A 27,579-nucleotide genomic window follows, 5' to 3' on the forward strand; every position below is an offset into this window, starting at 1 on the left:
AATATAGGAACCCATGTCTTAAAAAGCTTTGCTCCTTTTTTTTTTTTTTTTTTCCCCCTAAGAGAAGTAGATGGTAGGAACTGCATTATTTAACAGCAATTTGATGGCTACAGCCCTTGTGGAGGAAGTAGGAAAGACTCAACATTTTTATTCAACATTTTCCCATACAACTCAGTCAACTCTCACAGAGATGGTCTAACCATCAGGTATAGCTCTTTCTAGGAAAGCAGGCTAGTGAGGATTGTCCGCCTTTTCCTGTCACTGTGCAAATAATAATCCAGTATTAATTTGGCCATGGAGAGATTGAGCAGATGACTCTGTAATCAGATTTTTCAGACAAAAGCATGGAAAATGGGAGGCCTGGTCTCCAATCACTTCTTCTACCCAATCACAAAGGAATACAGCAGTATGTTTTGTGCAGAACCTGTGCAGTTGAAGTGTTACCTGTGTTTTGAGTATACTAGGTGTCAACCTACACCCCCCCCAAAAAATGTAATTCCTGATCTCGTTCAAGTTTAGGTTCTGAGTTGTTCACCCCCACCCAAACAGCTGATATCAGAACAGCTTGAGCATGTAAAGGTGAGCAAATCTAGAAGCTCGGGGACTTTTAGGATTAAAAAATGCTGACTTCTTCTAGACTTCATCAGCTTAGCTAGGCTTCTGGGTTCTGGGCTTCAGGATTCTGGGACTCAGTTGAATTTATCAGATCAGGTCCTAAGAACCAAGATTACGTGCCCAAAAATCTATGGTATCACAGGAAACTGAAGCTCAGATTCCAGTTTACCAAACCAGCATCTAAGTCATGAACCAGCTTCCCTTCTACATTGTCTCCTCCCAGATTTTATTCTAAATTTACCTCCTTTCAGTCACTAATGACCCTTTGTTCTTTGATCCCTCCTTGGTTTCCCTATTCTTTAGTAAAATCACGGCAGAAAATTGTCTCCATGTCTGTAGAGAGATTGGTTTCTGTCAAAAAGAGCAAAATGGGAGCAAGAAGAACTAATAAATCACTGTTCCATGTTCACTGATTTCTTCTAAATACTAGTTTGTTCACCCTTTGCAGCTTTTTCCAAGTGCAAATTCATTCTCGCCCCTTGTAAATTTTTCTTTACCAACTTTTTCTTTTGTAAGTTTCTCTTTGAAATTCATTTCTTCCATAAAGCCTCTTAATGACTCCATCGATATAATCAGTTTCTTTCTACTGAAGAAAACATCAAAGCTAATTTGTGATAGACCCATAATTTGGTACATCACAGGTCTGTCTGATCATATAGTCTGTTTGATTCAGACTGTAAAGGACTTGATCAAGCCAGGATCCACTCTTACCACTGTTAATATTCTGCTGGTATTTCATAAAGAGTATTATGATATTTTAACAGATATCTGAGGATAATGTCATGTCCATTTTTTGAGAGGAACCCATATTTTATATCTTACTTTGCATGTCACTCAGTGCAGAAGTTGTCAGAGATGGCAGAAACCAGCAGTTAGGAAAGGGAGCACCTAGGACATAGGGTTAGTTGCTTTATGCCTAAATGACAATTGAGACCTCAAAAGCTATTCTGATTGAACTCTTTCCATCAGTCGTTATACTGGCAGAACTTTTTTTTTTTTTTTTTTTTTTTTTTTTTTGTAATGATTTCATCCAGAACTTTTAACTTTTCCTTCAGCAATTGGTAGACTTGAAGCCTTAAGCTATTGTTCAAATTGTTATTATATGAATTTTATTGCTTACTACACAGCATTTGGATGCACTTCTGAGAGAATCTGAAGCTTGTGGAAACTTCAGCAGACACTTTTCAATATATGCTCCATGTGCTGGATGATGCCAAGAGAAAGTTCATGCCAAAAACCATTCTCCACTGGCTGTTTCTGATTGCTTTTGCTAGTCTTCCTCCATGTAATAAATATAAGCAACTAAACAGAGGAGGCAAACAGTACAAATCAAGCCAAATTAGGTTAGAGAAAAAGTAATCATTTTAAAGTTAGAAAGAAAAATAGTTTTCTCCCAGTTTCATACATAGACATTCTGAAAATATGCTGCTTACTGCTGACATAGGACTAAAATAAAGAAATTTAAATAAACCAAACAAACATTTTTAATTATATAAAGAGGTCGTTTTCTGCAAGGTAAAATTTTAAACTACTCAATACATCTTGCTGGAATAGAATCCACTACTTAATGAAAATACCAGAAAACTCAGCACTGTTCTATTTTCTGCTTGAAAGTACCTGCAATAGCGCAAGTAATGTTCAGTTTAGGCTCAGAAATTGCATAAAAGTAGATATTACAAGAAGAAACAAGTGAATTTTAGCAAAACAAGATATGGCAAGGTAGTTAGTAAAAACTGGCAAAGACCAACTGTAAACTCGTAATTGTCCCATTTGTGAACATAATTACTATGCACATTGTAACAACTGCAGCAAATTCTATGCATGGTTTCTGTATATTTTAAAAGGCTGAACACAGATTACAGGAATTTTAGTAAAACGAATGTGCACGTACCAAGCTCGTGCTGTAAAATTCTGCATATACTGGTAGTTCTGAGTAACTACACAGACCGGGTACACACAACAGTAAATACACAAGGGTCCTGTACAGAAACCTGAATTCAGCTCTGCTCTGTTGGCTTCAAACTTTGAGAGAGATCATTTGTTTGAGAGTTTGAGAACTCATTTTAAAATGATCTCGTACAGCATCAAGTTTCATACATGAATAAAGGCGTTCTTACACGTTTTTGGTACTAATCCTACCATCCCAAGACTGGCTCTTTTTCCCATTTAAGAACTCTGGGTAAAGTCCCAGGGACAGATATTGGGCATTGCATACAGTTCGTGTTGGTTTTCTAATAAGAACTTTTCCTTCTCCTTCTCCTTCTCCTTCTCCTTCTCCTTCTCCTTCTCCTTCTCCTTCTCCTTCTCCTTCTCCTTCTCCTTCTCCTTCTCCTTCTCCTTCTCCTTCTCCTTCTCCTTCTCCTTCTCCTTCTCCTTCTCCTTCTCCTTCTCCTTCTCCTTCTCCTTTCCTAATAATGGAAGCTACTCTTTCATGTCTGTCAGGAAAATTTATCTCCAAAAACAGTCTCAGTCTCAGGCAGAGACTATTATAGGCTGTGCTTGCATGGGCTGAACATGGTGTATTAGTCAGTCTCTAACATAAAGATCAGGAAACATCTGTGTTTGCAAAGCTTCCATGTAAAAATTGCACTTAATGCAAACTGTTTAACAAAAGCAAACTTTGGTTTTGAGACCTTATATCTGGAGGGTTACAAACCTTTGTTAAACCAAGTCCTGCTAGTTCCTGGTGGTCATTATAATTACATATCCATTGTCAGGTGCTAAAAGAGATAAAACAGCATGAGAGAAGCAATCACAGATCGCAACAAAATGAACCATAGGAAAACATTTAAGACCACATGATAATAGGCTATGTGGCATTGAGGAATACTGAATGCAGAGAATGGCCTATTCAAACTGAGAGCAGCTCTTATTTTATTCGGGTATTTCAGTAATCAGCAAGAAAGCTGTGTTACTGTCTAATGAGGTGCTGGAGCACCGAGGGCAGGGAGTGGGGGGGAATAGTGTCTGAATCTGACACCTTCTTTAAAGCTCTTCCTTCAGAGTTTATCAAGGAGAATACTTAATTCTTGCAGGGTGCCGAGTCCTGCACAAGGGTGAGCTGACGGGTGGTTTTACGGTTCCATTAGTGGATCTCAGCAAACCTATAAACCAGTGCTTCCCTGCTAAAGATGCAGAAAAGCCTGCAAAGCCCATCCTTCCCCTGTAAGAGAGAGAGACATGAGCATCCAGCAAGGAATTTCTAGTGAAGAAAGGAGCAAGCACTCCCAGGTGGCAGTAAGAGAGATGCAGGTGCTGGTGTATTCACCCTGCCCATAATCCATTCAACTCAAGGCAACTCCCTTCTGATTTTTATTTCCAGGCAGATCTTATATCCAGACACAACAACCCACAGAGCACACACACCAAGATAATATGCCTGTGCCAGCATCTCTCACAACGGGACATCTGCTGATGAACAAGCATTCTCTGTGACAAGGATGTTTGGACATCCTCAAGATTTTGGGGGATTTTTTGTATTGTCCTTTCAGCTCCTCTCAGCAGGCTGCTTCAGCCATGGATTTCAGTCATACAACCCCTCTTCAACTTCAAACACACAAAATAATATATATATATATATATATATAATATTGTGTTTTCAAGTAGATTCACTCTGCAGGACATGTTTTTTTTTACATACAGAATGAATTCTGTCTTGAAAATATATTCCGATTTTCCCCTAACTATTCTGAGAATTTGTAGATAACTCCTCTAAGTATCTTTCTTTGCCCCCAAGGAGAAATATGACTGGTAGCTGAACCACAGGGGAGCGACGATCTCCAGTTTTATCTATGCCTGGCTAGATGTGCCAATATCACTGCATCACCCTTCACCTTTTATAAAAGGAGCACATAGACTTCATAAGAGGAAGGAATTAATGGAGGCCTGTAATACTGTAATGCAAACAGGTGTATTAAAAAGTGGAAAGTGTCACCATATTAAAATGACTGTTTGCTAAATACCTGTTTTTATGTATGTAAATTAGGTGGCAGCAGAAATAACTCTGCAATATGTTGACTAGAAAACACCCTTGAAATAAAGTTCTTATCCAGCACACGTAGGCTTCATAAGCCTTTTTTCCAATACCATCATTCTAGAGCATATATTTGACCTCTTTCATGTCTCCTAAGTAGAGGACTCTAAAATCTATAATCTCAATTACTCTCTTAATAGACTGTCTTCAATTGTTTTTTTACCTGTTGACCTGCAGGATAAAGCTATTTAGAAGAGATGTTATTGTGGAGAGCACTGCCATAATGAAAATGCTGAAGGACAAAAAAATCCAATAAGGAGACTGGAAAACACATTCGGAAGCACACTGCTCAAGTTTAATTTATTCACTGTGCATACTGTGAAACATCTGGGTGTCTTTAATGTACAATCAGGTGTTAACTTTGTAGCAGCTATTACAGTCAGCAGTTTGTGGGAAGTTTGATAGAAAGCAAATTGTCTGCCTAACTGATCCCATAGCACAGAAGTCTTTGAATCAGAAGACAGTTTAGCACTAAAATGCAGAAGACAGGGAAGAAAGCACATTTAACTGCTGCGTAACCTTCCTATGCTTGTGTCTTTTGTTTTGCAATCCTGTAATTTTCAGAGTATTTCATGTGCAGCCATGCATCCAAATGCACCACAGCATTTAAGTTTTACCAAGTAATCTCAGCTTGCCCGATTTCAATCCTGTAGGGCACAGTATAATGGTTTACTATGCTGGTTAGCTTATAGTAAAAAATTACTTCTTCCTTTCTCTAGAGGAAACTGACACAGAAAGAATTTGTGTATTGCACTAACATTTAGAGGACTACTGGAAAGATGGGGAAGGACTCTTTTATGAGGGAGTGTAGAAACTGGACAAGGTGTAATGGCTTTAAACTAAAAGAGGGGAGATTTAGGTTAAAGGTCAGGAGGAAATTCTTCTCTCAGAGGGTGGTGAGGCCCTGGCACAGGCTGCCCAGGGAAGCTGTGGATGCCCCATCCCTGGAGGTGCTTAAGGCCAGGCTGGATGGGGTTTTGGGCAACCTGGGCTGGTGGGAGGTGTCCCTGCCCATGGCAGGGGGCTGGAGCTGGGTGGGCTTTAAGGTCCCTTCCAACCCAAACCATGCTGTGGTTCTATGATCTCAGCGTAAGACCATTTATTATATCCTTTGTGATCAGTCACTCCCCTTCTTGCAGCAGCAGCTCAGACCTTAGGAAAATAAAATATTCTATGCAAGGAACTACTCTCGCACAGCCCCTCTTGCTTCATCCCTTTGTGCTGCAGAATTGTTTCTCTCAGTGTGAATAACAAGTTGTTCCTCATAAATCACAGGTATCAGATGACTTTGCTTTCAAATCCCAACTGCTCTAAGTCTCACGCATATAATAAATGGTCACTCTTATACAGAAAACTAAAACATAAGGATGAAAGCAAAGCAGTAGTGTAAAGCAAACAAGTAGTGTATCAGATTTGAAATGTGTGGCCATTAGTTAAAAAGTGTTTTATAAGACCAGCACTAGTTAGGAGGTTGAGGTTGCTGTTACAGACCCACTTAGCCACTGTAAGCACACCTGGAAGACAGGCAGAGCAGCACTGCCCAACCAGCTGCACTACCAGAGCCTAAATTTACTCCTTTTAGTCAGACAGCACACCCCAAAGCCATGTTGGAATAATTAAGTTAAATGTTGGAGAAGTTAGTGGGTCAAGAGGCAATGCTGAACTTTGGTCCTCCACCATCTGTGTCATCTCCAGGTGAGCCAACACCTAAACCTTCATGGTTAGAATCACGCAATGGCTGAATTATGGGATCACAGAACAGTTTGGGAGAGCCGGGACCTTAAAGAACCACCCATTCCCGCCCCCGCCATGGGCTGGGGGCTGTGAGGGAACATGGAGCCCTCCCTCCTCCTCCTTCCCCCTCAGGGCTGCCCGCGGCCTGGCGCAACCGCGCCTGCGCGGCCATGCTGCGGCGGGAAGCGGCGGGAAGCAGCGCGCAGGCGCGGAGGGCCAGAGCCGCCGGGGCGCCGCGTTTCCCGCCGCGCCGGCGCTGATTGGCTGGCTGGCGGCGAGCGGCGGCGGCCGGCGGGTAGGTGCGGGGGGCTGCGCACTAATGGCGGCGGTGGGCGGGTGGGCAGTTGAGGTGGAGTTCTCTCCTCCTTTGCCTCACTTCCCCTCAGCGCGACGTGCTCCAGCTGTCCAGGTCCCAGCTCCCAAGGGCTGGAGAGGGTCCCAGGCAGAATTACGGCGAGAGGGGGGAGGTCTCAAGGTCTCCTGGTCTCCCTGGAGGCGTTGCCGAGAAACCAGGCTGGGTTTAGCCGCTGGGTGTGCTCTGGGTGCCCTGTGCGGCCGTTGGGGTCCGACTTTGGTCACAGCCTGCGAGAGAGGGGCCTGCCCATGGCAGGGGTTGGACGAGGTGATCTGTAAAGATCCCTTCCTACCCCAAACGCTCTGTGATCCCCAATATTAAATCCTCTTTTGATTTGCACTCGAAATTTTCCTTCCTTATTCCAACAACTCAGTAAGGGATGGCTAACTGGAGCCACAGTCCTCTCTTTACCCTGTAGCGAACTTGGGATTCACAGGCTCAAAAACCCGGTGTTAACAATATCTTATAGGTAATTATTGTGTTTTTTCCACCTCAACTGCTTGCTTCAGTTATTTATGTTACTAAAAAGTGTATTTATTTCTAAGAATTACTTATTTATGTTACTGAAAAGTTTCCAGGTGTAATACTACCTCATGTTGCTGTTAGTGCTACCTGGATTGTGCACTGTGAAAACATCTTTGATTTTTATAACAAAACTGTCTTTTAGAAGGTTTTATTTGTTTGTTTCAGGACAGTGTTTTCTTGGATGAAAATATCTAAAGATCAATAGAAATGTATTTATTTTTTATTTAGTAAAGTGGCTTTAGGGCAGGCTACGTATCAGGCTGAAAAAAAGTTTGTTGGTTTTTTTTTTTTCTGTCTGTGTGGAAAAAATGGAAATAATAATTGTGAGGAAAATGGGAAATGTTCTGCAAAACCAGCAGATCCAGGTTCCACAGTAAAACCTACTGGCAAATATAATTTGAACTGGCTGCTTAAGAAAACTCACACAAAAAACTGTCAACGAGATTATGGCAATGTTTTTTTTATAGCTGTCTTTGCTTATATCACTTATGCTCAAATTTCTGTTTTTCATGTTCTTGTAGAAGTTGATTGTTTGGTGTTCCCAAAAATGAAGAGAAAAGTGGCCAAAGTTGGGAAGTTGAGGCTTAGTCCTAATGAAGAAACCATGCTTCTGAAAGAAGAATACGAAAGAAGAAGAAAATTGAGGCTACAGCAAGTATGCCCCTATTTTTTTCAAGTTGTCTATTTCATTTAAAGATGTAACAAATAATTTTGGAAAATCAACCTAATTTTACTTCATATAAGCTAACTTTTTGCAGTGTAGTAACATTGGGTTTATATTTAGCTTGTGGAGTAGTTTCTGTTGTCATGTTCATTTGCTAGTAAACAGGTATTTTTCTTATGATACTGTCTCTGTTAGGTTCATACGGGCCTTTGTTCCAGAACGTCTTCATCCCTGCCAGCTTCACTGTATCTATCTTTTTAGTTTGTTTTTATGTATCAACATAGAGATACCTCTTTTAACTGATGTGTTAGACAGCAGTAATGGAGAAGAAATAAGCCACTTATGGCAAATACAAACCTAGTTTTCTACTAGATCAACTAAATTGTTAGTGTCACAGCTCTTAATGGTTTAAATATTGCACCTTTTAGAATTACCTGTCTGTTCCTCATCTTATGTTCTATTTCTGTTATGCTGTGCTGCTGTTAGGACACAAGGTTATTTTTCCATTTCTTTTTACTTTTTACCCCTTAGCCTTCCACTGTGCTGTTCTCCGAGGCAGTAATTTAGCAGTATAATTGCCATTTCTCTTTAGAGTGTGTTGCATCATAATGAGAGTCTAATAAATTAATGTGTTGTATTTTTGGCAAGAAGTATATTTCAAACAGTTATTACACTTAGTTTATCAGCTGTGTGTTGCTCTCTCATGTTAAGTAAAACTTCTAACTTTGAGATTAAATTTAGTATATGATAGTGATTTTGGAAAAGGGTAATGGCAACTTTAAAGTATTTTCTGAACAGATTTTTTTTTTAATGTATCTTTCCATCTAATCTTCAGTTACAAGGAGGGAGCGTGTATTGTGGAAGTAATTGCTGCAAAAAACACTGTGCTTTTACTAAGTTACTGACAAAACATAAATGCTATTTCTACAGGTTAGAGAGCAGCAGAAGTACATTGCCTTACAGATAAGACAGAAAGTAAAGCAAAAGAGGGAAGAACAGCTGCATCAGTTGGAGGAGGCATTAAGAGCTGAATGGCAGAAAGAACAAGATGAGAAGATAAAGGCCTTAGAAAAACTGTTTTTATCAAGCTTAAGAGCTGTTGGTGAGGGTCATCGACAAGCCAAGGAGAACGTAAGTACACAGCTGAATGTTGTCACAGATATGCCTTGGTATTTTAGAAATAACAAGGTTGCATTTTTTTATATTCCTGTTTCTTAGAGTCCTAATATTTGGAAGGTAGAAATGTTTAAAATGCTTAAATGTTTACATGTGTTTTCTTTGCAGATACTTATCCATGAGACCATGCATGATGAGAAGGAATATAAACTTTTTATTGGGAAAGATTTATAGCCCCATTGTTGCTGGATGGAAACTCTTAGACATCGAAACATGAATAGCCTATTTAATTATTTTTAGAAGCTTGTTTAAGAGTCTGCATGATTTTGTCTGTTTTTTTTAATTAATTTTGTACAGTCTTAATACTGCATTAAGTACTCCAGTAGTCCAATCTGCTGAGGCTTTTGCTGTGCAAACTCCTAAGTTGTGTGTACAATATCACATTTGCTTATGTGATACTGTGTATTAAGATAATAATTTGTTCAAATTGCACATGGTGAGTTGTCCCAAATATGCCAGTAAACATAGTAACTTTGTTTCTCTACTATCTAATAGTTTCTATGCTTAAGAAGATGAACTTTTTTTTCTTCAGAGACTTAAAAGGTCTCAGTAAGGAATTCAGAGGCTTTTGCACAGATGGTGAACTGGCGTCACTTAATTCTGCAACTGCAAACTGTCTTCACCTCAAAACTGTAATTTGTGTAGGCCTAATTTGAGGGGTCGCTGAGGTTGTTCGGTGAAAATCTGTAGATTTGCATTGATAGGCAATTGTAATTAATGGCTGAAAGATAGTAAGGTGCTGTTGCTGTACAGTTTAATCAGCATTTAAAATGTTGAAGTATCTTTATATTACTGTCTTCATAAAGAGATGCAGAGAGAAGCTAAGGTTTCCACATCAGTCTTTGGTTCCATTGGCTGAGGAATATGGCAAACTTACTGCTGTTGGTGGTAGACAAGAAGAGAATACAGGAGATAAAGAAGAAAAAGTGATTATCTGGAGGATTTTTACTCTGATATAATAGAAGGGAATCTCAGGCTTTTGATTCTTACCAGCAATAACTTAATTTGAAATATAACACTGATAGTAGGAGGAGTAAGTCCTGGATTAATCACATGCAATATTTTATTAAGGAACCTGATTTAGAAGCTCTGGCAAAGCAAGCAGAAGAAAGGAAGCAAAGAGCAGAGAAGAGACATAGGAAAGCCTTGAAAGAGCAGAAGTTCCAAAAAGAGAAATTACTTCATGAGCAAACCCGGTATGCAGTAGATATTGGGTTTCATTAGGCATGGAGTGTGCTTCATTGTGTTACGTGGTGAAAGGCAAAAATCACAGTGATTGGTTGCAGCTTTTTAATTTTGATTTGTGTGTGTGTGTGTGTGTTAAAGGTTATCAGCTTGTGGACAAACCCATGGATTTTGATAAAACTTTGTAGTTTTAAAGCCAGGATCCCCATGTCAAGTACACAAGTTGATCTGGTCAACTCTCAATGGCCAGGGAGCCTGTCACCTCTGTATTTCTATTTTCAGTCCAGGTTATTGGCAGCTACTTGGTGACAGGTGAAATGAGATGTTCTTAGTCCAGCTCTTGATGGAAAGTTACTCCTTTGAAAAAAGGACCTATTGCATTTGACACCGTCTTCCTTGTCTCTTTAAGGAAAAAAAAAAAGGCACAAATTGGTCCAAACTTGGGCTGACATGAAAAATAAATCCGTGTACTCTTGGGGATAGCTGAGCTTGAGTAGAGTTGACACCTATTGATTAAATACTTAGCTTTGTGCACACTTCAGTGATTAAAATATGTTGAAGTGATGCAGAGCTTTCTGAAAAGCAGGATTTTGCTTTGATCCAGAGAAGCTCACGTGTTATTAATGTTTTTGCATTACTTCAAAAATTAATTTTTCAGTGCTGCCTTTCAGTATAAGTTCTGTTGACTCTTCAGTGTGCTTCCCCATCCCTGTCTCTCAATAATTAAATGGAGTCAATGATTATATTTTTAGGCTTGCCTTTTATTTTACACAGTGCTGTCATTGTTGCTTGAATTATTTTTCCTCCTCTCTCTCTCTCCCCATTTATTTACTAGACGAATAAATGCACGCAAGCATGCTCTGGATGTGGAAAGAGAAAGAGCAGCAAAAGTTGCAAGCCTACCACCTCCTCCGCCCCATCCTCTTGAGGTACGTATCCACGATGATCAAAAAACACTTTTTTCAGCGAGATTATGGAAAATGCTCTTTTCTCCGATCATCTAATAAACTGGAAATAATATGTTTGGAGTTCCATAAGCGAAGTCTGTACTTGAGAAATGTTATTTTGCTGTTATGCATAATTATATTATGGATCTGTGCTTGCCCTGCTTTGAGATGGATGTGTCAGCTGTTGTAAGTGGGTTTTGTATTTGTACATTAAAGCTCAAGTGCTTTTGTGTTGAGGTAATGCTATTGAAACAGGGAGGCAGAGCTCTGTGCTGAATGTCAATTTGTGCAGAGATGTTCGCTGTAGGCAGTGAGATGCTCTCAGTCATTAAGCCCTCTGGGTATTCCTTGGGCTGCTGTGATTAATTATTAATTGTATGCAAATATTGAAATGACATAATGTTTTCAGGAGAGAATTTAGTGTTTGTTTTTAATTTTTAGCTTTCTTCTGTTACTAATTAAAGTATGGAACTCATTTCTCTTTCATTTAGTTGCTTTGTCAGAGACACCTGTTCTGTGATATGGCTGTACTTACTTCTACTTTTCTTTCTAGAATTTTGAAGCAAAAAAGATTCCTGCAGTGAAGGCCTATGGTGCTGGCAACTTCTCCATCACACGTTACCATATTTCAGAACCTTATGTGGATAGAGAAATGGCTGGAGAACAGGTGATTAAGTGTTTGTGACATATGCATCCATGTATCTTTATATTGCACATTGTGTGTGGCAGGTCAGCTTCCTAGAACTTGTTTAACAATAGAAACTTGTATAAAGCAGCCTTTATATGAGTTAATAACCTAGCTGATAGGAACTTATGAGGACTGTTTTGTGTTCAGTTGTTGCCAGGATCACTCCTCACACTTTTTGCAATGTGAGTAGACCTCTGAATGGAGGTGAGTTCACAAGACTGGCATGTTAGGGCACAGCAGTCTTCTGCTTTGTGGCTTATGCTAAATGAACAGTTGCAGTTGCCATGCTTTTTTCCTCTTTTAGTTGTGTTCACCCAGTCTTTACCTCATATTCACGTTTGTCTGTTCATGCAGTCAACACTTTCAGCTTGCCAAATTGGCAAAGGTTTGATTTGAGAAAAAGAACGATGAACAGAGCTTTGCCAGGTGGAAAGGTTTACTCAGGTTCACAGTGCAAGCAGACAAAGGCTCAAGTCAGATCAGAAGAAGGGGTGGATCTGGACAAGTGAGAGATGGAGTAAGGACTTAGCTTTTAGAGGTGATCTGTTGTTTGGTTTGTCTGAGGTGAGATCACAGTCTAAATTCTTGTTTGGGATCAGCCTCTTTTAGACTAGACTCTCTACAGTCAATAAGCTTCTCTTTGTGAACGTTCTCTCTAGTGGCTTTGTTTTCATTCATGAAGTTTAAGGTTTTCTTGACCTTTAAAAGACTAGGTCTAAACAATAAGAGCAGATGCTGTGGTTCGAGCTTTATATCATAAAATTCCTAAATGTCAATCTTCCGCCTTGCTTATGTGCAACTTTTTAACTTGAGTATTTATTGAAGTGTTTGTTTTTAGTTAAACATTGCAGACTTTCTTTCTTGTTCCCAAATGAAAATGAAAAAAAAAAACTTCTGGCCTTCTAGTTTAGAACAAAACCATGACCACAAAAGTAGTGAATCAGTAATATTGATTACATTATTCATTTTAGCTTCTATTGTAGGAAAAACAACTGCTCTGCTATAATGAATAAATCATACAAACGATTGTCCTTAGTGGAGTTAGGAACTCGAATGCTTTGACACCTAACACTTAGCAAATGTGTAAATATGAATATTTTTTTTCCCAAATGTATAAATACAGTTTGGTTTTGCTTGCAGTTGAGTACTATAAAACTTCCGAGAGTGTTTGTATGGCATTGTATGCCTTTTTAAAGTGGTTTTGATACAGAATTATTTATTGTTACATTGACTTTAAACTATCACAAGAGCTTGGTGGACTAAACTATTAATTGACTGCCAGCCAGATGCTCGGTTAGCTGCTGAAGAGGAAGTGAAGCGCTTGGAGGAGCTGCACAGAGAGGCAGAGAGGGAGAAAAGAGAGCAGGTTACAAAGGCCCATCTCAGAGGAAGTCATGCCTTGAAGAAGGTCCATTTGGCTCAGGTAGGCAAAGTAAACATTGTGGCTGTTTTTCATGTCAAAATGACCAGTGTTACCTAAGCTATAGGTTTCCTAAGGGGCTGTGGTTTCAGGAGGTGAATTAAATAGGGTTTTCAGAATGCTTTCAAAAAATCATCAAGCTCATCTTAATTTTGGCTCTCTGTAAGTTTATAAGGCAAGAAATCTTTTTGACAAAGATAAACTAGAAATGTTTGGAAGGAGAATAGAGACTGCAGATAATCTGTTCTTTTTTTCTTATTCAATGCCGTAGCTCTTACAGGGACGATTTTTACAGCGCCTTTGTTTGAAATAAGTCTTTTTTCATTTGTTTTCATTGGCAGAGGTCAGGGTAGTCCCCTGTGTCAGTTCAATGAGAAGTAGAAATGGAATTTTTGTTTTTTAAATACAAGATAGTGTGGAAAAAAAAATCAACTTGACAAAGTTGTGAGTCCTATACTTCAGAACCTTGTTTTGCTTGTTTTTTTCGTTATACTATAAAGGTGTTCTTGAGCTGAAGTAATACCTTGTGAGCTAACTGATTGAAGTATTTAGATAATTAATGGTAGAATTAACAATAGAACTTTTCTGCCTGGAAGATCAACAAATTCAAAGTTTTAATTTCATCAACTGCTCCTACAGCCATTGTTTTTATAAACTTGTTTACTTAACAGCTGTGTGAGATCAAGGAAAAAGCATATCATGGTTTTAAATTATGACCAGAACAATGGGTACCATTTTGCAAAGCACCTGTAAGAATGTCAGTCACCCTAAATCTGACTAATGTGCTTTTGAGAAAATTGAAATCTATAGACTCATTCATTATCAGTCCTTCTCCCTCTCTTATGTTCAGTTTATTTTACATAAATGTTTTAAATTAGTATTCAGAGCATTCAGTTGTGGGTTGGTGCTTCTCCCAGATTATTTCCTCACCTTCGTATCCTGCTTTTTACAAAAGGCATAAGGAGCTTTTACTACCAAAAGACAGCAAGAGATGCCAGTAAGCCTGAACTTACTCTGCCTCAACTCCAAGGACTTCTGCAGAATCTGTTAATGAAACAGTTTAGAGAGTCTTCTTCAAATAATACACTGCTTACACTTACCTAAGTGTATATGCAGTGAAAGCATATGCTTAGATATGTACCCTTCTTCCAGTGTCCTTGTTAATTTTTGAGCTGCCTCCATCTTTTTTTTTTTGTTAGTTATCTGAGTTTCTATAAAGTTGCAAGAACTTCTTTTTCCACAGCTTTTTTTTTAACATCTTTGTTTCTAGTGTGTCTGTATATATGCTTCAAATTTCTGGTATTACTACATCTTGTCATTCATGCATGTTTTTTTTTCTGTGTCTGAAAAACTTTAAGACAGAAGTCAGATGAAATAACAGCATGTGGAATGTGTAGGAATGCACCATGTGTATTTATATCTAAGAGGAAAGAAAATTCAGTCACTGTCTGAAGTGCAGAGATCATGTTTGTGCTGACATGAGCTGGTACAAATGCTGATAGTCTTTTCTTCAAATCCATACTTGGATTCAAATTGGGTGTCTTTGCAGTTATGCTCAATCTGTTGTTGGTGTAAAATTTGTTCTATTAAATGTGTGTACAGGAGAGGAAACTGTTCAATACTGTTTTATATTGATTGTGGGCATACCACTTCGTTATCATATTGTACCCAAAGCTTGTGCTGAATAAAATTGAGCTTCATCATGACTTTATCATGGCACATCTCAAAGTATCTATGAGATTCTCAGAAATTATTAATATTTCTTATGAAAAGCCAACAGACTTTTTTTTTAATTTTTGGAAAAAAATCAGCATAGTTACTTTAAATTAAGGTTCTGCTAGTGTAGAAATCTGGAAATATTGATGTTATTTTCCTTAAGAAGTAAAAGCAACTGTTGGGAAGGGATTTTCTACTTAGAAGCTTGTGACAGTGACAGACAACACAAATCTCTCAAACACGGCTTCCTGTGTTTAATTGAGATATGATTGGCCCTAAATGAGGCTTTTTAAAAATAGCTTTAATGTGTCATTGTGCTGCACCAAGAATATTAGCTTACTTTAGCAACTCTTATTTTTAAGTACCATATACTAACAAAAATAGCTTACTGAAGGAAATACTCCTTTACTTCAGGAAACAGATTTAATTCTGTTTAGGAAAGTTGGCCTACAGTGTACAATTCAGCTCTTCATTTAACATTAGATCTTTTAGGTAGTGTTTGGCTGTGTTTAAAATGTCTTCCCCTGAGAAATGAACCTGCTCCCTAGAACAAAATTAGCTAAATGTTTAGAATTAAACTTTGTGGTAACCAAATTGGAAGTATTTTATCAGTCCTGACATACAGCTGTCCAAATGTTGACACAAAATGTTTCTCACCCCTTTCCTTGAAGGACAGGGAAAGGCTACTGAAAGAACTTGAACAAATGCAGAACATGGATCGGATGCGCAGGAGGCAGAGGGTGGCGCAGATGCCACCGCAGCTTTTTGTACCCGCATACAAACGGATGGAAATAAAAGATGACTGGCAGAGGGAGCTGGAGTTTGCCTTTGAAGATATGTACAGTGAGGACAGGCGTGAGTAGTTTGTGGGAGGCTGCTGCAGCTGCCTGTTCTGGGCACAGCAAGTAGCGGGGCTCTGCGTTTATTCCTGGTGGATGCACACTTGCAAACCAGGATTACGTACTGTACACAGCAGTACGTAGAACACAGCACTGGGCATTACACACAAATATCACAAATTGGCTCATTCTGTTCCCTGCTCTGGCTGAACAGGCTGAAGGCTGCTTCATGGGAAATGTCTGTACGTACAGTACAGATCTCTGTAGCAATTGGTCTCTCCCCAGACATACACATCCCTGAGGTTTCCAGCCCTACGTGTACATACACCTTCTATCTCCCCCCTTAATCCCCAGAAATGGGTCTTAAGTACCCAGTCTGTCCAGAACTGATCAGGCCTCGTAGCTCTCCAGTTACCTTGCATGTGCACGCGTGCCCTGTTATCCTCAATCTGTGCTATGGATCCCTCACAAAGGTGGTTTTAGAAGCTCATCGTACCCAGCAGCTGGCCCTGGATCCTCAGCCTCCCCACTTGCTGGCTCCTGGGCATGCAAACAGCTGAGGCTTTCTGCTCTGCTCCAGTTAGTGATACACAGACCCCCCGTATGTGCAAATATAGGCACCCACTATGAATGCCTACAGTAACTGACTGTAAATATCTAGGCTATCTAGTAGATAACCTCAGTTGTCTGTCAAAAAAATGTATGTGCGCGTGCCAGCAGGTTTCTAAGTTGAGCTTTAGCTTCCTGCAATCTCCCCTGTAGCTGGCTTGGATCTCCTGATCCTACAACAGCCAAGTTGTAAACCCTCTGTCCTTCCCAGGCTTTCCAAGCCTCTTGCTGTTCTCCCTGGCTAGTCTGGCTTGCTGTTTGCTAGTCATTGCACACTGGTACATATGCCCATGTAATATGCATACTTTCTTGTTTACACTCCACTTTCTGTCTGTTACACACCCATACATGTGCACGCATGCAACGTAGAGAGTTCCTCACATGGGAAAACAGATAAAAATGGGATTTAGCAAGAAGACAGGACAGGCTGCCAGAAACCAGGCTGTGCAACATCAGACCAGTGTACTCACTGGCCCCTTTTATGCTCTTATTCCCCTGTTTTCTCCTAAGACTTGTTAATCCTTCCCTTTCCCTGCTTTTTTTTCCCTAACTCTCTATAATAAGTCTAGTACAATATTAAGGTGCTCTTCCCACGTGTCCCACGCCCCTTGTAGGCAGTAACCCTCAGTCAATAAGGAGATCCTGAATCCTCTCCCATGGATTCATTTTCCAGGATTTTGCACCTGGACCATGGGGTTGATGGCTCCCATGTGACAGCCCCGTGAACAGCCAGGTCAGGGTGCTCCTTTTTTCTGATGAGTTTGCTGGGATTCTCCTGCAATGCTTTTTGCACAGAGACGAGCCTTTTATTTTAAAACCTTTTATGTTGAAACACTTAAAATATTCTACTGGAAAACACTGTAGAAGTTCTGAATTAAAAAGACCTAATGATCTAAATAGTATTAAATTTAAAGGTCTTCTATTTTGGGGGGTAAAAGTAGTTGAATTAAACATGTTGTGAAACAAATCGATGTTGGAATTTCTCAGTGTCTTGCAGTGTTTGCTTTTTATTCTGATTGGCTGTTTTTTGTGGTTGTGTTCCTTTAATTAGAAATGAAAGGAGACCTGATTTTGCAGTTTGAGCCACAACCTTTGCCAACCCCTTCTGATAGATCTCAAGATAATGATCTCGATCTCTCTTTGGAGCAAGAATCTGCTTGTGACAATCGACAAGAATCAGAACAGATGACAGAAGGGGAGGTCCCTGATGAATCAGAAAGTAAGGCTTTCAAATGTTAACTTAGTCTTTTTGATTTTATGGTAGAAGAAAAGAGATTGCAATTTGATATATTAAATGAATTAACTTTAGATTTAGCTAAAACGTGTAAGTACTAAAATGCTCTAACAACTATGAAATATTTCAGAATTAAGTGAATTATGATGTTTGTCATGGATGATAATATTCTAACAAACACTCCATGCCTGGAAGTGTTCAAGGCTAGGCAGGATGGGGTTTTGAGCAACCTGGTCTGGTGGGAGGTGTCCCTGCCCATGGCAGGGGGTTGGAGCTGGGTAGGCTTTGAGGTCCCTTCCAACCCAAACCATTCTGTGACTCCGTGATTCTATAAATTCTATAAAATACAAATTTAAAATAGAAGTGTGAGTTCTTTTCTAATATTCTTCGGTTTGTTAATATACTGAGAATAATTTTAATTGATGTCAGAACTACATTTTTAATAGCCGTGATAGTTCCTCTATAATTACCCCAAATGGTGGGATGGCACTAGTATATGAACTTAAATATGTTTTGTGTGCTTTGAACTATTAGTCCAGTGAGTAGCTGTGTTGATGTTTGACTTTGTGAGAAAGTCCACTTACTGTATGTCCTTTATGCTCAGGTTTGTGATCGAGTTGCTTCATCTTGTGAGTAGGCCCCAATAATTGCATGTAGTGTGTGTGTACTCTTTGCTTGTGGCATCAACAGGATAATGCAATGTGAACGAGGTGTGTTAGTGAACATCGCTGTGTGCCCAAGCATTTTTTCCATGTCCCTCTGTTGGCATTATCCATATTTTGGTCTGTGATGCATTATGGTGCCAGTGGTAATGCACAGGAGGGGGTGGAAGCATACAGACTAGGAGAATAGTGCTGCTGGCTTCTGCAACAGTGGAATTTGGGCTTAATATTACTCTGAGGTAGTGCAACTGGCTGAGCCCTCCTTTCATAGCATCCTGAGACAAATTGCTGCTTCTTTCTTTCAAGTAAGAGAAAATACTTGTTAAGCCTTGACAACTTGACAGTATAGCTGAGCTATTTGTCCAGTTGTGTGAGCAATTTAAAAAAATAAAGATTTTTTGCTTTCTATGACGTGAGGAGTCATTACCCCAAACTTAAAGGTTTATATTCCTTACAGAACACGAAGAGGCAAAGACTCACCAATCTCAATCAAAACTTGCCTTAAAGAAGTTGCTGAACAAGATTAGAAGCCAAAAAGAGGAATGGACATCAAAAAATGAGAGAGAGATTCCAAGTGAAGTTGAGACTATTGAATCTGGCACAATTCCTAGTGAGGAGAGACAGCTCTGTGATGTAGAACTTGACTGTGAGCAACACAAAAATTCAGTATGTGAAGCCGAAGGTATGTAGTATGTACTTAAATCTAAACATGTTGTGTAGGAACAACAAGATCTATGAGGGTGGACTGTAATAAAGTTGTTTAATGAATTTTTCAGTAGTGGTATTTTATCATGGTTCTAGAGAGTAAAGTTCTTTCGTCTCTGCCCTTGTTTTATAGATTCATTGAAAACACAAAAGGGGAGAGGTTTTTGCTTATTTATTCACCTTGCCCATAAAAATCTGTTGGGAGGAAAGATGTCTAAATACCTTTATCTTGTAAATCTTGCCCAAATTTTTGTCACACTTGGTGTTGCCATGTTTTAAAAGGCAACCAAGAGGAGAATTCTCAGTGCAAAATTGTTCGCTGAAATTCCATACCCGTTAAATCACAAGAACTGAATGCTTCAGAGATTCACAGCTAGAAGTGCTACAGACAAGCATGAAGTGATGTGTCTGTAGTGATGTATTTTTCCTGGGCTCAAGGCACCACCCCAGAAGGCCCCAGGGTAAAACAGGAATTTACAGCAGTCCAATGTTCCATTTTGTTTGGTAGCCCAAGCAGTTTGGGTTCCTTTTTGTTCTGGGCCTGTGCTCTTTTGTTGCTGAAACTGGTGAATTTGTATGCTAAGTGTGATTTTTTTTGAAGTCTATTAAAGTGATTTTTTTCTACTTTGATAAGGTGCTTGCTGTGGTTTTGTTTTAAATAAGCTTAAGTGCTTTGGTTCAGTCATGTACATGGATACACCAGCGTAATTCCAGGGGACTGGAAAGTGTAGCAAGAGTTAAAACGTGCCTCTGCTGAAGACATGCTGCTATTTGAAGTACAGGATGAAAATTTCCTTTTTGTGCAGTAGCTAAGTATTAGATCACTTTCCCAGAGACTACCAGTTTTAGATCCTCTTTTTTTTTTTTCCCCTAAGAAGTTACTGCTTTTTTTCCCTCGGGATGATCTTGGTATTAGGCTATCAAGTTATCTGATTAGAAACTATCTTCAATCCTGTTGGAGCCGGGCCATTATTTATATTCAACAAAGGCACGTGATAAAGGGCCATTAATGGCTTAAATAATACAAAACCTGATTTTTCCAGCTTATGGAGGTGGGCAGAGTGGGATGAAGATGGTCATCTTGTCAAGACCTGCTTGTGCATTTTTGTTTAGAGAGTTTGGGAAACTGTAAAGCAAGATGTAAACACGATCCAAAACTCTTTCTGACTGCATTTACAGTTAAATAACATATATATTTTAGACTCTGTGGAAACATTGGAACATACAGCTGCAGCTGAAAGTTCAATTCTGATCCATCCTCAAGAACAAGCAGCTAAAATTCGAATGGAAAATGAGAGAAAGAAGTTGGTAAGTGTATGTATGTGTACTTTTCTTGTCTTAGTTATGATGTAAAAAGTGATTTACAGAAGATGTTTCAGCTTATAATGCTGTGATAGGCTCTTTTAACATGCTATGAACATTTAAATGAACTTCTAATGAGAATTCCAATTGTAGATTAATACCTTTTTGGCTTAGGGAAAATGTAGCCAACAATACACAACTTTGAAAATCTGTGTAACAATATTGGAAAGTCTCTGGGATTGTTTAGAGTGACAGGAAAATTTTACAGATTATTGTGTTTCCTAGCTAATTTTAAAAAATTGAATGCAAAAAGTCTTTTGTATCTATATGAATGCTACGTTATATTTAGAAAATAATAGCTTTGTTCATTATATAAAGTGTATACGTAATAGATACATTTCATTATATTTTCAGTGTATTGTAGTGGTGGTTTAGTCATTAAAAATAAGTTAAAATTCAGGTCCTAGTTAAATTGTAGACTTAAAGGTCAGAAGTTCAGGAAACATTTGTCAACATAGTGCTCTGTTAGAGGTGTGTGTGGGGGAGTAACGAAACTTTCCCCAAGGATCTGCTGCTTTAACATCTGTTTTCTCCCACTGTGGATCTGTGCAGGTATATTTATTTCCATGTCTGCATTAACTGTTCTCAGGTCTACCTTTTCCTCAGGTTGCTCTTCCTCACATCCCCGTTCAGACCCTGCCACTATAAATTGTTGTCCACCTCATCTTTGTCAGTGCTTTGAAATTTTTCTTCACTTCCATTCTAAAATGATATGTGCTGTTGCTCCCTGTGGATAGAAGTGATTTGTAGATGAAAGATACTCGGAAAGGGAATAAAAATAAACAAAACACTTCAGAGATCTATGGAGTGCTCTTAAACTGGTTATACATTAGCAATTTTAAAAATTTCGTTAGACTCAAATTAACATTTAAATGCACTGAAATCTTGATGAAAAGCTCTATAAAATGCAAAATAGGCTTCTGAATACAGTTTAAAAGAAGGACTTCCTTTGCAACCTCTGGAAAATTATAATTTATCTTGAATGATTACATTTTGATTTTTATCCATTCTGTTAATGGGTAGATGAAAATAGCACAATAACTAACAGTCCCTGAAACTGTTTGAAATACCTAGCCAGGCAACTAAAAGTATTCTAATAAACTGGAATTATTTTTGAAGGCCTCCTACAATTTGGAAAAGCCTGTCATATATATAAGCAATAAAATTTCTGGTACAAGTTGCAAGTTGGAGCAAAGTTTTGTGTGTGGGGGGGTGTTTTTTTCCTCAAGTTTTGTACGTTTTTTTCAATAGATTGAGCAAATAGAGCAACAGAAACAGGAACAGCTGGCCTTGCTAAAGCAAATCGAAGAAAAGAAAGCACGTTTGGAGGCTGATCTTCTGAAGCTCCAAATGCAAACCTGTTTGGAGGAGGCTAAGAACAAAGAGGAGGAGGAAGAGAAAGGTCAGCCAGTACAAAGCTGCAGCATTCCTTCTCCAGATCAACTAAAGAAAGTGGAACAGGAGGTGAAGAATTGTAGAAAGTTGTGTGTGTGTGAATTATTATTTTTTTTTTTTTATTTGACAAGAATCGAGAGCACCAATAGCTAGTTTTAAATTCTGTCGGTCAAGACCTTGTTTTTATTCCTTAGGCCATGAATCAGAAGAAGCTCTTATACATAAAGACCACAACTTTCTTTGTCTAATCTAGAGCTTCTGCTTCCCATGATACCAGATAAACACTTTGAATGTTTGCTTATCTTTGCATAGTTCTGGGGACAGCAAGTATGTATAGAATACCTGCTAGGAAAATCTGATTAGAGTTGTATAATGATGATACATGAACAAATATCCTTCTTTTTGAAGGAAAAAAAGTCTTAGGAAAAAAGTAAAGAAAAAAAGCACCTACACCTTTTTGTCTTTGTCTAAATCCTAAACAGCTACTTAAATGAAAGGATGTTTATTGTGGATATTGAAGGAAACTAGCTTTTATTTTTTTTTATTTTTTTTAAATTTTGCACCATTTGAACAATGTTTGTTCTTCAAAGAATCTGTTTGCCTTATAAAAGCAAACATTAGATCGTTGCTCCCTCACTTTGCAACTGGGTACAGTTACCTCCCTGAGCTAAGCACGCTGACTTTAATGGTATATGCTAGACTTGCCAAGAGACTGTAGCTGTAGGCCACGTGTTCCAAAAACTGCTTTAACTTCAGTGCCTGAGGCTGAAATCTCACAGACTTCAAGTGGTGGTACAGAGAGGTTTCTGTAGACCTGGGAAAACAAAGATTCAGTTTAAGATTGTTGCCTTAACAGTTTTCTGTGAGTTATTTGTATACTTCTACTTAAAATTATTCAATTTCAATTAGTCTGGAAGTACTGCTGTGTCAGAAACTAGAAGCCCTAGAGAAGACAGCCATTTACAGATGATCCGTAATTATCAACAGCGTCTTCTACAGCAAAATAGGTAAATTACTTTACAAAATGCAAGTTCTGACTTGTCTGCTTCAAAATAATTTAAATTGCTTTGATTATTGAAAATGCTAGTCTTTGCACCTGTCTGGAAATACTAATGTCTTCTGTGTGTTTAGGCTGCACGAACAAACAATTGAAGAAGCCAGAAAGCATCTACAGGAGTATCAGAACAAACTGAAGGAAAGATACTCAGCTGCTTCTGTAACACCTTCAAGCTCTGTGGAAACAAAATCAATGCTGAAGCCTGTCTTAGAGGCAGTTCTACAGAGGCAAAGAGTGCAACGGACACAGCACCAGTCCCCTGAACAAGTTCATGCAGAAGACCATGCATGGTCACCACCTGTTTTTTCCAACCTATCTAACGTTCCTGAAAGCACATCATCACAAAACCACGAGGAGCAAACACATCATGTTTGTCCTGGTAGACATGCACAGCTTCTAGAAACGTCAAAATTGCAGTATGGAGAGTTTAACTTGCCATGGAGCTGTCCTTCACAGGAACCAGTGAGCCTGTTGGAAACCTCCCCTGATCAGGCCAGAGAGCCATCTCCGTTCCGGTTACCGTCAGCCGTAGTGACACGAGATGTTACTGCAGTCAGAACACAAACAGAAGCACATGTACAGCACGTTAGGTTTGCTTTGCCTGCAGAGGATTCCTCCGAGCCTTCAGAAGCAGAGCACTTCCGAGAATCATCTCAGGTGATGTCTGACCACCAAACAGAAACAGAAGCTGTAGAAGAGCCTCCACTCACAGCACCCCTTATGCCAGCCACAGGATCTCATGTGGTGCAGGCAGCCACAGCTGATTTTTCGGCAGGTCAGCAGGGGTCTGTAGGGAGCACCACCAAAACAAGCCTCGAGCCCACCGCTCGTACTGAACCTGTGACTTCATCTCATGAAGAAGGCGTTGAGGAATTCTTGACATCCAAAAGTGGAGAGGCATCTTTGTTAAATTATTCTGGAATACTGAATTTAAGGGATAGGATGTTGGCCTCATCAGAAAGCATCCAGGCTCAGCAACGGTATTTGAAAGAATTGCAGGAGCAGCTAGATGCACAAAGAGAAGCTCTTCTTTCTCGACGGAAAATACAAGAGCAACTACTACAGAAGCAGGATAAATTGAAGGAACAGATGCAGAGAAAACAAGAGGCTTTTAAAGAATTTCTGAACAAGCAGGTAAGCTTTATAAATGCTTTGCATGGTGAGTCGTCTAGTAGATAATAAAGCTTTAGGGTGAATGGTAGGATCCTGTCATGAAAATTTTAATTAGGACTTGTGATTTGTGAACTGTAGATCTTTCCCATAACTTCTTATTTCGAGAAGTTTCTTTTTATGTGTGCGTATTCAGGAAATGTTTTCATAGTTGCACTCCTGACTTGTAATTTTGCTCATTTCTGGGTAATGGCAGAAAAAGGCAAGTTTATTTTTGAGTTTATTTTTGAGCTAATGAAGCTCCTTTTGCCCTTTCTTAACCTGAAGCCATCTTAGAAAAATAACTGTTTCCTTGAGCCTTGCTATTGCAGTCTTCATACAGTTAAAATTCCTGAACTCAGGAGTGGAAAAGTACAAACAGACTTTTAAGGAATTATTCCTCTTAAAAATGCTGATTATTCTAATAAAATCTCACAAATGCATTGAAAATGTACTCAATTGTTTTATCACACTAGGGTTGTAGAGCTAAATATATTATCTGTGTGCCCAAATGTTTCAGCAAGATATACAAGGCACTTGAATTTCTTTCTCAAAGGAGAAGCTTAGTATTGTAAAATATACACACAAGAAAATACTGGCTTAATAAATGAGTATAAATATAATCTTAAGTACTGCTGCTTTTTTTTCTATTTAAGGTAAGACGTATCAGCACAAATGAAGAAGTGATGGAGGCACTAATGCCTGACTGGATTAACAGGACTGAAATTTTCCAAGACTCAGAAAACTACCAGCAAGAGAACTGTGGCACGAATAAACTCCACAGAAATGAAATGATTTCGCAGTGCATCGATCTAGCTGGGCAAACTGGTAAGGCTGTTACAGCATTTTTTATTACAATATTTTTTTTTCCCTTTTTGCTGCTGAGATGCAGTTCTCTTCCATTTGCCCAAGCTGATTTGATAGATTGGTTGTAACACGCTAGGGGATTATAATCCACAAAACTTTATCTTGCAGAACAGCCTGAGAAAGTCCTACATAGAGAACAGAAATGGAGATCTTCCAAACCACCCGTGACAAAAGTCAAGTTAGGGCTTGACTTGGAACAGCATGAACTTAGTGTTATTCCAGAGGTAGACACACCGAGGAGTTGCAACATTTCTTTTGCAGGTAAAATATATCTTTGATAAAATATATTGTATTTACACACATACATGTGTATATACGACAAATGATTATAAAAAATACAGATTAGAGGAATTGAATCTTTTCTGAAGCCTTTGAGCTGATTGATTGTAAAATACTAGCTGATACTCTTGTCCTAAGGTGTAATTTATACACAGTCCTAGGCAGCTATTGCTAAGAAAAACTTATCCTGTTAGGGTCTGACTAAAAAAAATATATATACAAAATAAAAATCCAGTGAGAAAAGAAAATTTACTGTGATTCTGGGACTGAAGTTTCCTGTTGACTTTTCTTTTGGGCATATGATAAAATTTGCAGGGTCTATGTTAAAAATTCCTTTCATATCAAAGATACAAGATTGAGTGCAGAATAGAGTCTTAGGTATTCATACCTTGTTTCCTCTGAGGGTTTAATCTGATGTGAATATATCAGTTAACTGCAAAAGGAACCATCAGAGCTGATGGAAGGGTGTTTAAAAGTTCAGTTTGGGAGCATAGCCAGAATGAGTGAAATCTTTAAAATAAGGAGCTAGTATCTCGTGTCTACAGAAAATTTTATATGAGCTCTTTTGTTTTTTCAATTACAGAACACTGTAACAATTCCAGAACAAGCACACAAAGCAGTTACTGGTTTCTGTTACCATTTGTATGCAGTAGTTAGTAATTCTTTGTAAGGAACATTAAGTAACAGGTACAACAAACTGATGTTTTCTTTCCCCCCCACACCTCAATTCACCCAAGTCTCTTTGCAGCTAAAATCTAATGAATATTTTACGAGGCTTTAATATTGTTCTAGTGTTTCTAAAAGAGTGAAGCAGAACAATCCAAGTAATTACAGACCTGTCAGACTGGCACTGATCATGAGCAAAATAATGAAACAGCTGATACGGGACATTTTTTAATTAAAGAAAAGTAATTAATGTTAGCATCAGTTTATGCAGAATAATTCTTGTTGGGCCAACTTACTGTCTTGATTAGATAACAAGTTCCTGTTGAAGGGTTTGATTGAAGAATATATTTATATTCTTAAAAGCACTTGACTTAGTTTTACACATTTTCATTAAAAAAAATCAGAATGCATACCTAAAAATACTTCCAAAATATTATCCAATAAAATATTAGAGTAGGAATTTACACATGCTGTGTAAATCCCCTTCTGATCCACAGGTGATTGATTCCATTATTATTTTACCGTTAGTTGTGTCAGATAATAACAAATTGAACTTGAGTTTTTTAATTGGATTGGGTGGCCAAAAGGGGCTGTTGGTGGGGTGAAAGCATTGGGGAGAAAGGAGATCTTAATCCAGAGCAGAGAATCTGTGTTGCATAACTACATGTATATCTAAACTGGTTCAATGCTTTAAATTCAGGTAAAACAGATTCTGTTGGTGAAGAGTCTTCTCCCATGTCAACTGTCGGGGAGTTTGCGTATGTGAAATGTTACAGTCCTGCTCTTCGGAAGGATGGCAGGTCACCTGGGAGCATAACAAGCTGTGAGGAACAAACCTCTGGTGAAAGTCCAAGGCAAAGGAAACAGTCTGGGTTATTACAAGAGCTGTTGCTGATGAGTGCTGAAAATTCCTGTGATTCAGGTGAGGAAATGCTCTTCCTTTGGGGAACTGTGTGAGTAGCATTCTGCACTGCTAATCTTACTGCTATTTCTCTGCAGCATGTATCCTGACTTGTTAAAGAATATTCAGTGTTATTTAAATATTCTTTAATTTCAACTGTAAAGAATGGAATTTCAATAACTGTCTGTTCTAGAAGAACTGAATTTTGGGGCTTGATTTTTTTTTTTTCCTGGTGATCCACTGCCATTTTAGTAACCTGTGTTCGTGCTATAGTGACCTGCACTGCTAGTCAAGAGTTTTTCATCCAAGGCATGTACTACAAATCTGTAACCTGTGGAGCTGGCTGTAAAGAAGCCTCTTGTATCACCTGATTGCTCTGCCTTTTCCATCAGAATCTCATGCGTGCATAGGGAGCCAACTGCTAGAGAAAGCTGCAGTAGCAGTGGTTTCTCTCCTGACAGAGGTACCTTCTGCCCAGATTGCTTGTAGGGTGCCCAGGTGGGCAGCTTCACCAGCTGGGAATCTATTTTGAGCAGCCCAGTGGTGGGCCTGAGTCAGTACCCAGTGACTCCTTTAGAGACACAAAGGAAATTAATGTTTAAAGAGAACGCTGAAGTGTTCATATACTGATGTAGACATCCACGGAAAGTGCTCTTTCTGTAAGGAATTGCTTGAAAGTTTGGTTGAGACAAACTATAGAAGGCTGAGTGTAACCATTAGCTTAAAGAAGCAACCTTGAAAGAAACAGCTGGTAGCAATGATAGAAAAATAATGCAATAATGTAAGGATTACCTTA

At 38.8% G+C, this 27,579-nt stretch overlaps 1 protein-coding gene across 3 annotated transcripts in view; it reads left to right on the forward strand.

Moving 5' to 3' along the window:
- The first annotated feature begins 6,603 nt into the window (after positions 1-6,603).
- The window catches only part of CEP295 (centrosomal protein 295), a 38,634-nt gene continuing 17,658 nt past the window's right edge, over positions 6,604-27,579 (forward strand). The window contains exons 1-17 of one of the 3 annotated variants that reach the window (XM_084507241.1): positions 6,604-6,677; positions 7,784-7,917; positions 8,857-9,057; positions 10,174-10,298; positions 11,123-11,216; positions 11,788-11,901; positions 13,205-13,345; positions 15,730-15,913; positions 17,558-17,725; positions 18,860-19,084; positions 20,309-20,415; positions 21,721-21,933; positions 22,774-22,871; positions 22,996-24,055; positions 24,727-24,898; positions 25,046-25,198; positions 26,583-26,804. In XM_084507241.1, the coding sequence (XP_084363367.1) occupies positions 7,810-7,917; positions 8,857-9,057; positions 10,174-10,298; positions 11,123-11,216; positions 11,788-11,901; positions 13,205-13,345; positions 15,730-15,913; positions 17,558-17,725; positions 18,860-19,084; positions 20,309-20,415; positions 21,721-21,933; positions 22,774-22,871; positions 22,996-24,055; positions 24,727-24,898; positions 25,046-25,198; positions 26,583-26,804 (3,385 nt within the window). In that variant the 5' untranslated portion in view covers positions 6,604-6,677; positions 7,784-7,809. Of the gene's footprint in view, positions 6,678-6,735; positions 7,207-7,783; positions 7,918-8,856; positions 9,058-10,173; positions 10,299-11,122; positions 11,217-11,787; positions 11,902-13,204; positions 13,346-15,729; positions 15,914-17,557; positions 17,726-18,859; positions 19,085-20,308; positions 20,416-21,720; positions 21,934-22,773; positions 22,872-22,995; positions 24,056-24,726; positions 24,899-25,045; positions 25,199-26,582; positions 26,805-27,579 lie in introns of those variants that run through there. The other 2 variants (XM_084507243.1, XM_084507242.1) reach the window with 2 other exon arrangements.

The sequence above is a fragment of the Aythya ferina genome (assembly GCF_964211825.1).
Source record: "Aythya ferina genome assembly, chromosome: 1".
In the NCBI taxonomy this organism is placed as follows: Eukaryota; Metazoa; Chordata; class Aves; order Anseriformes; family Anatidae; genus Aythya; species Aythya ferina.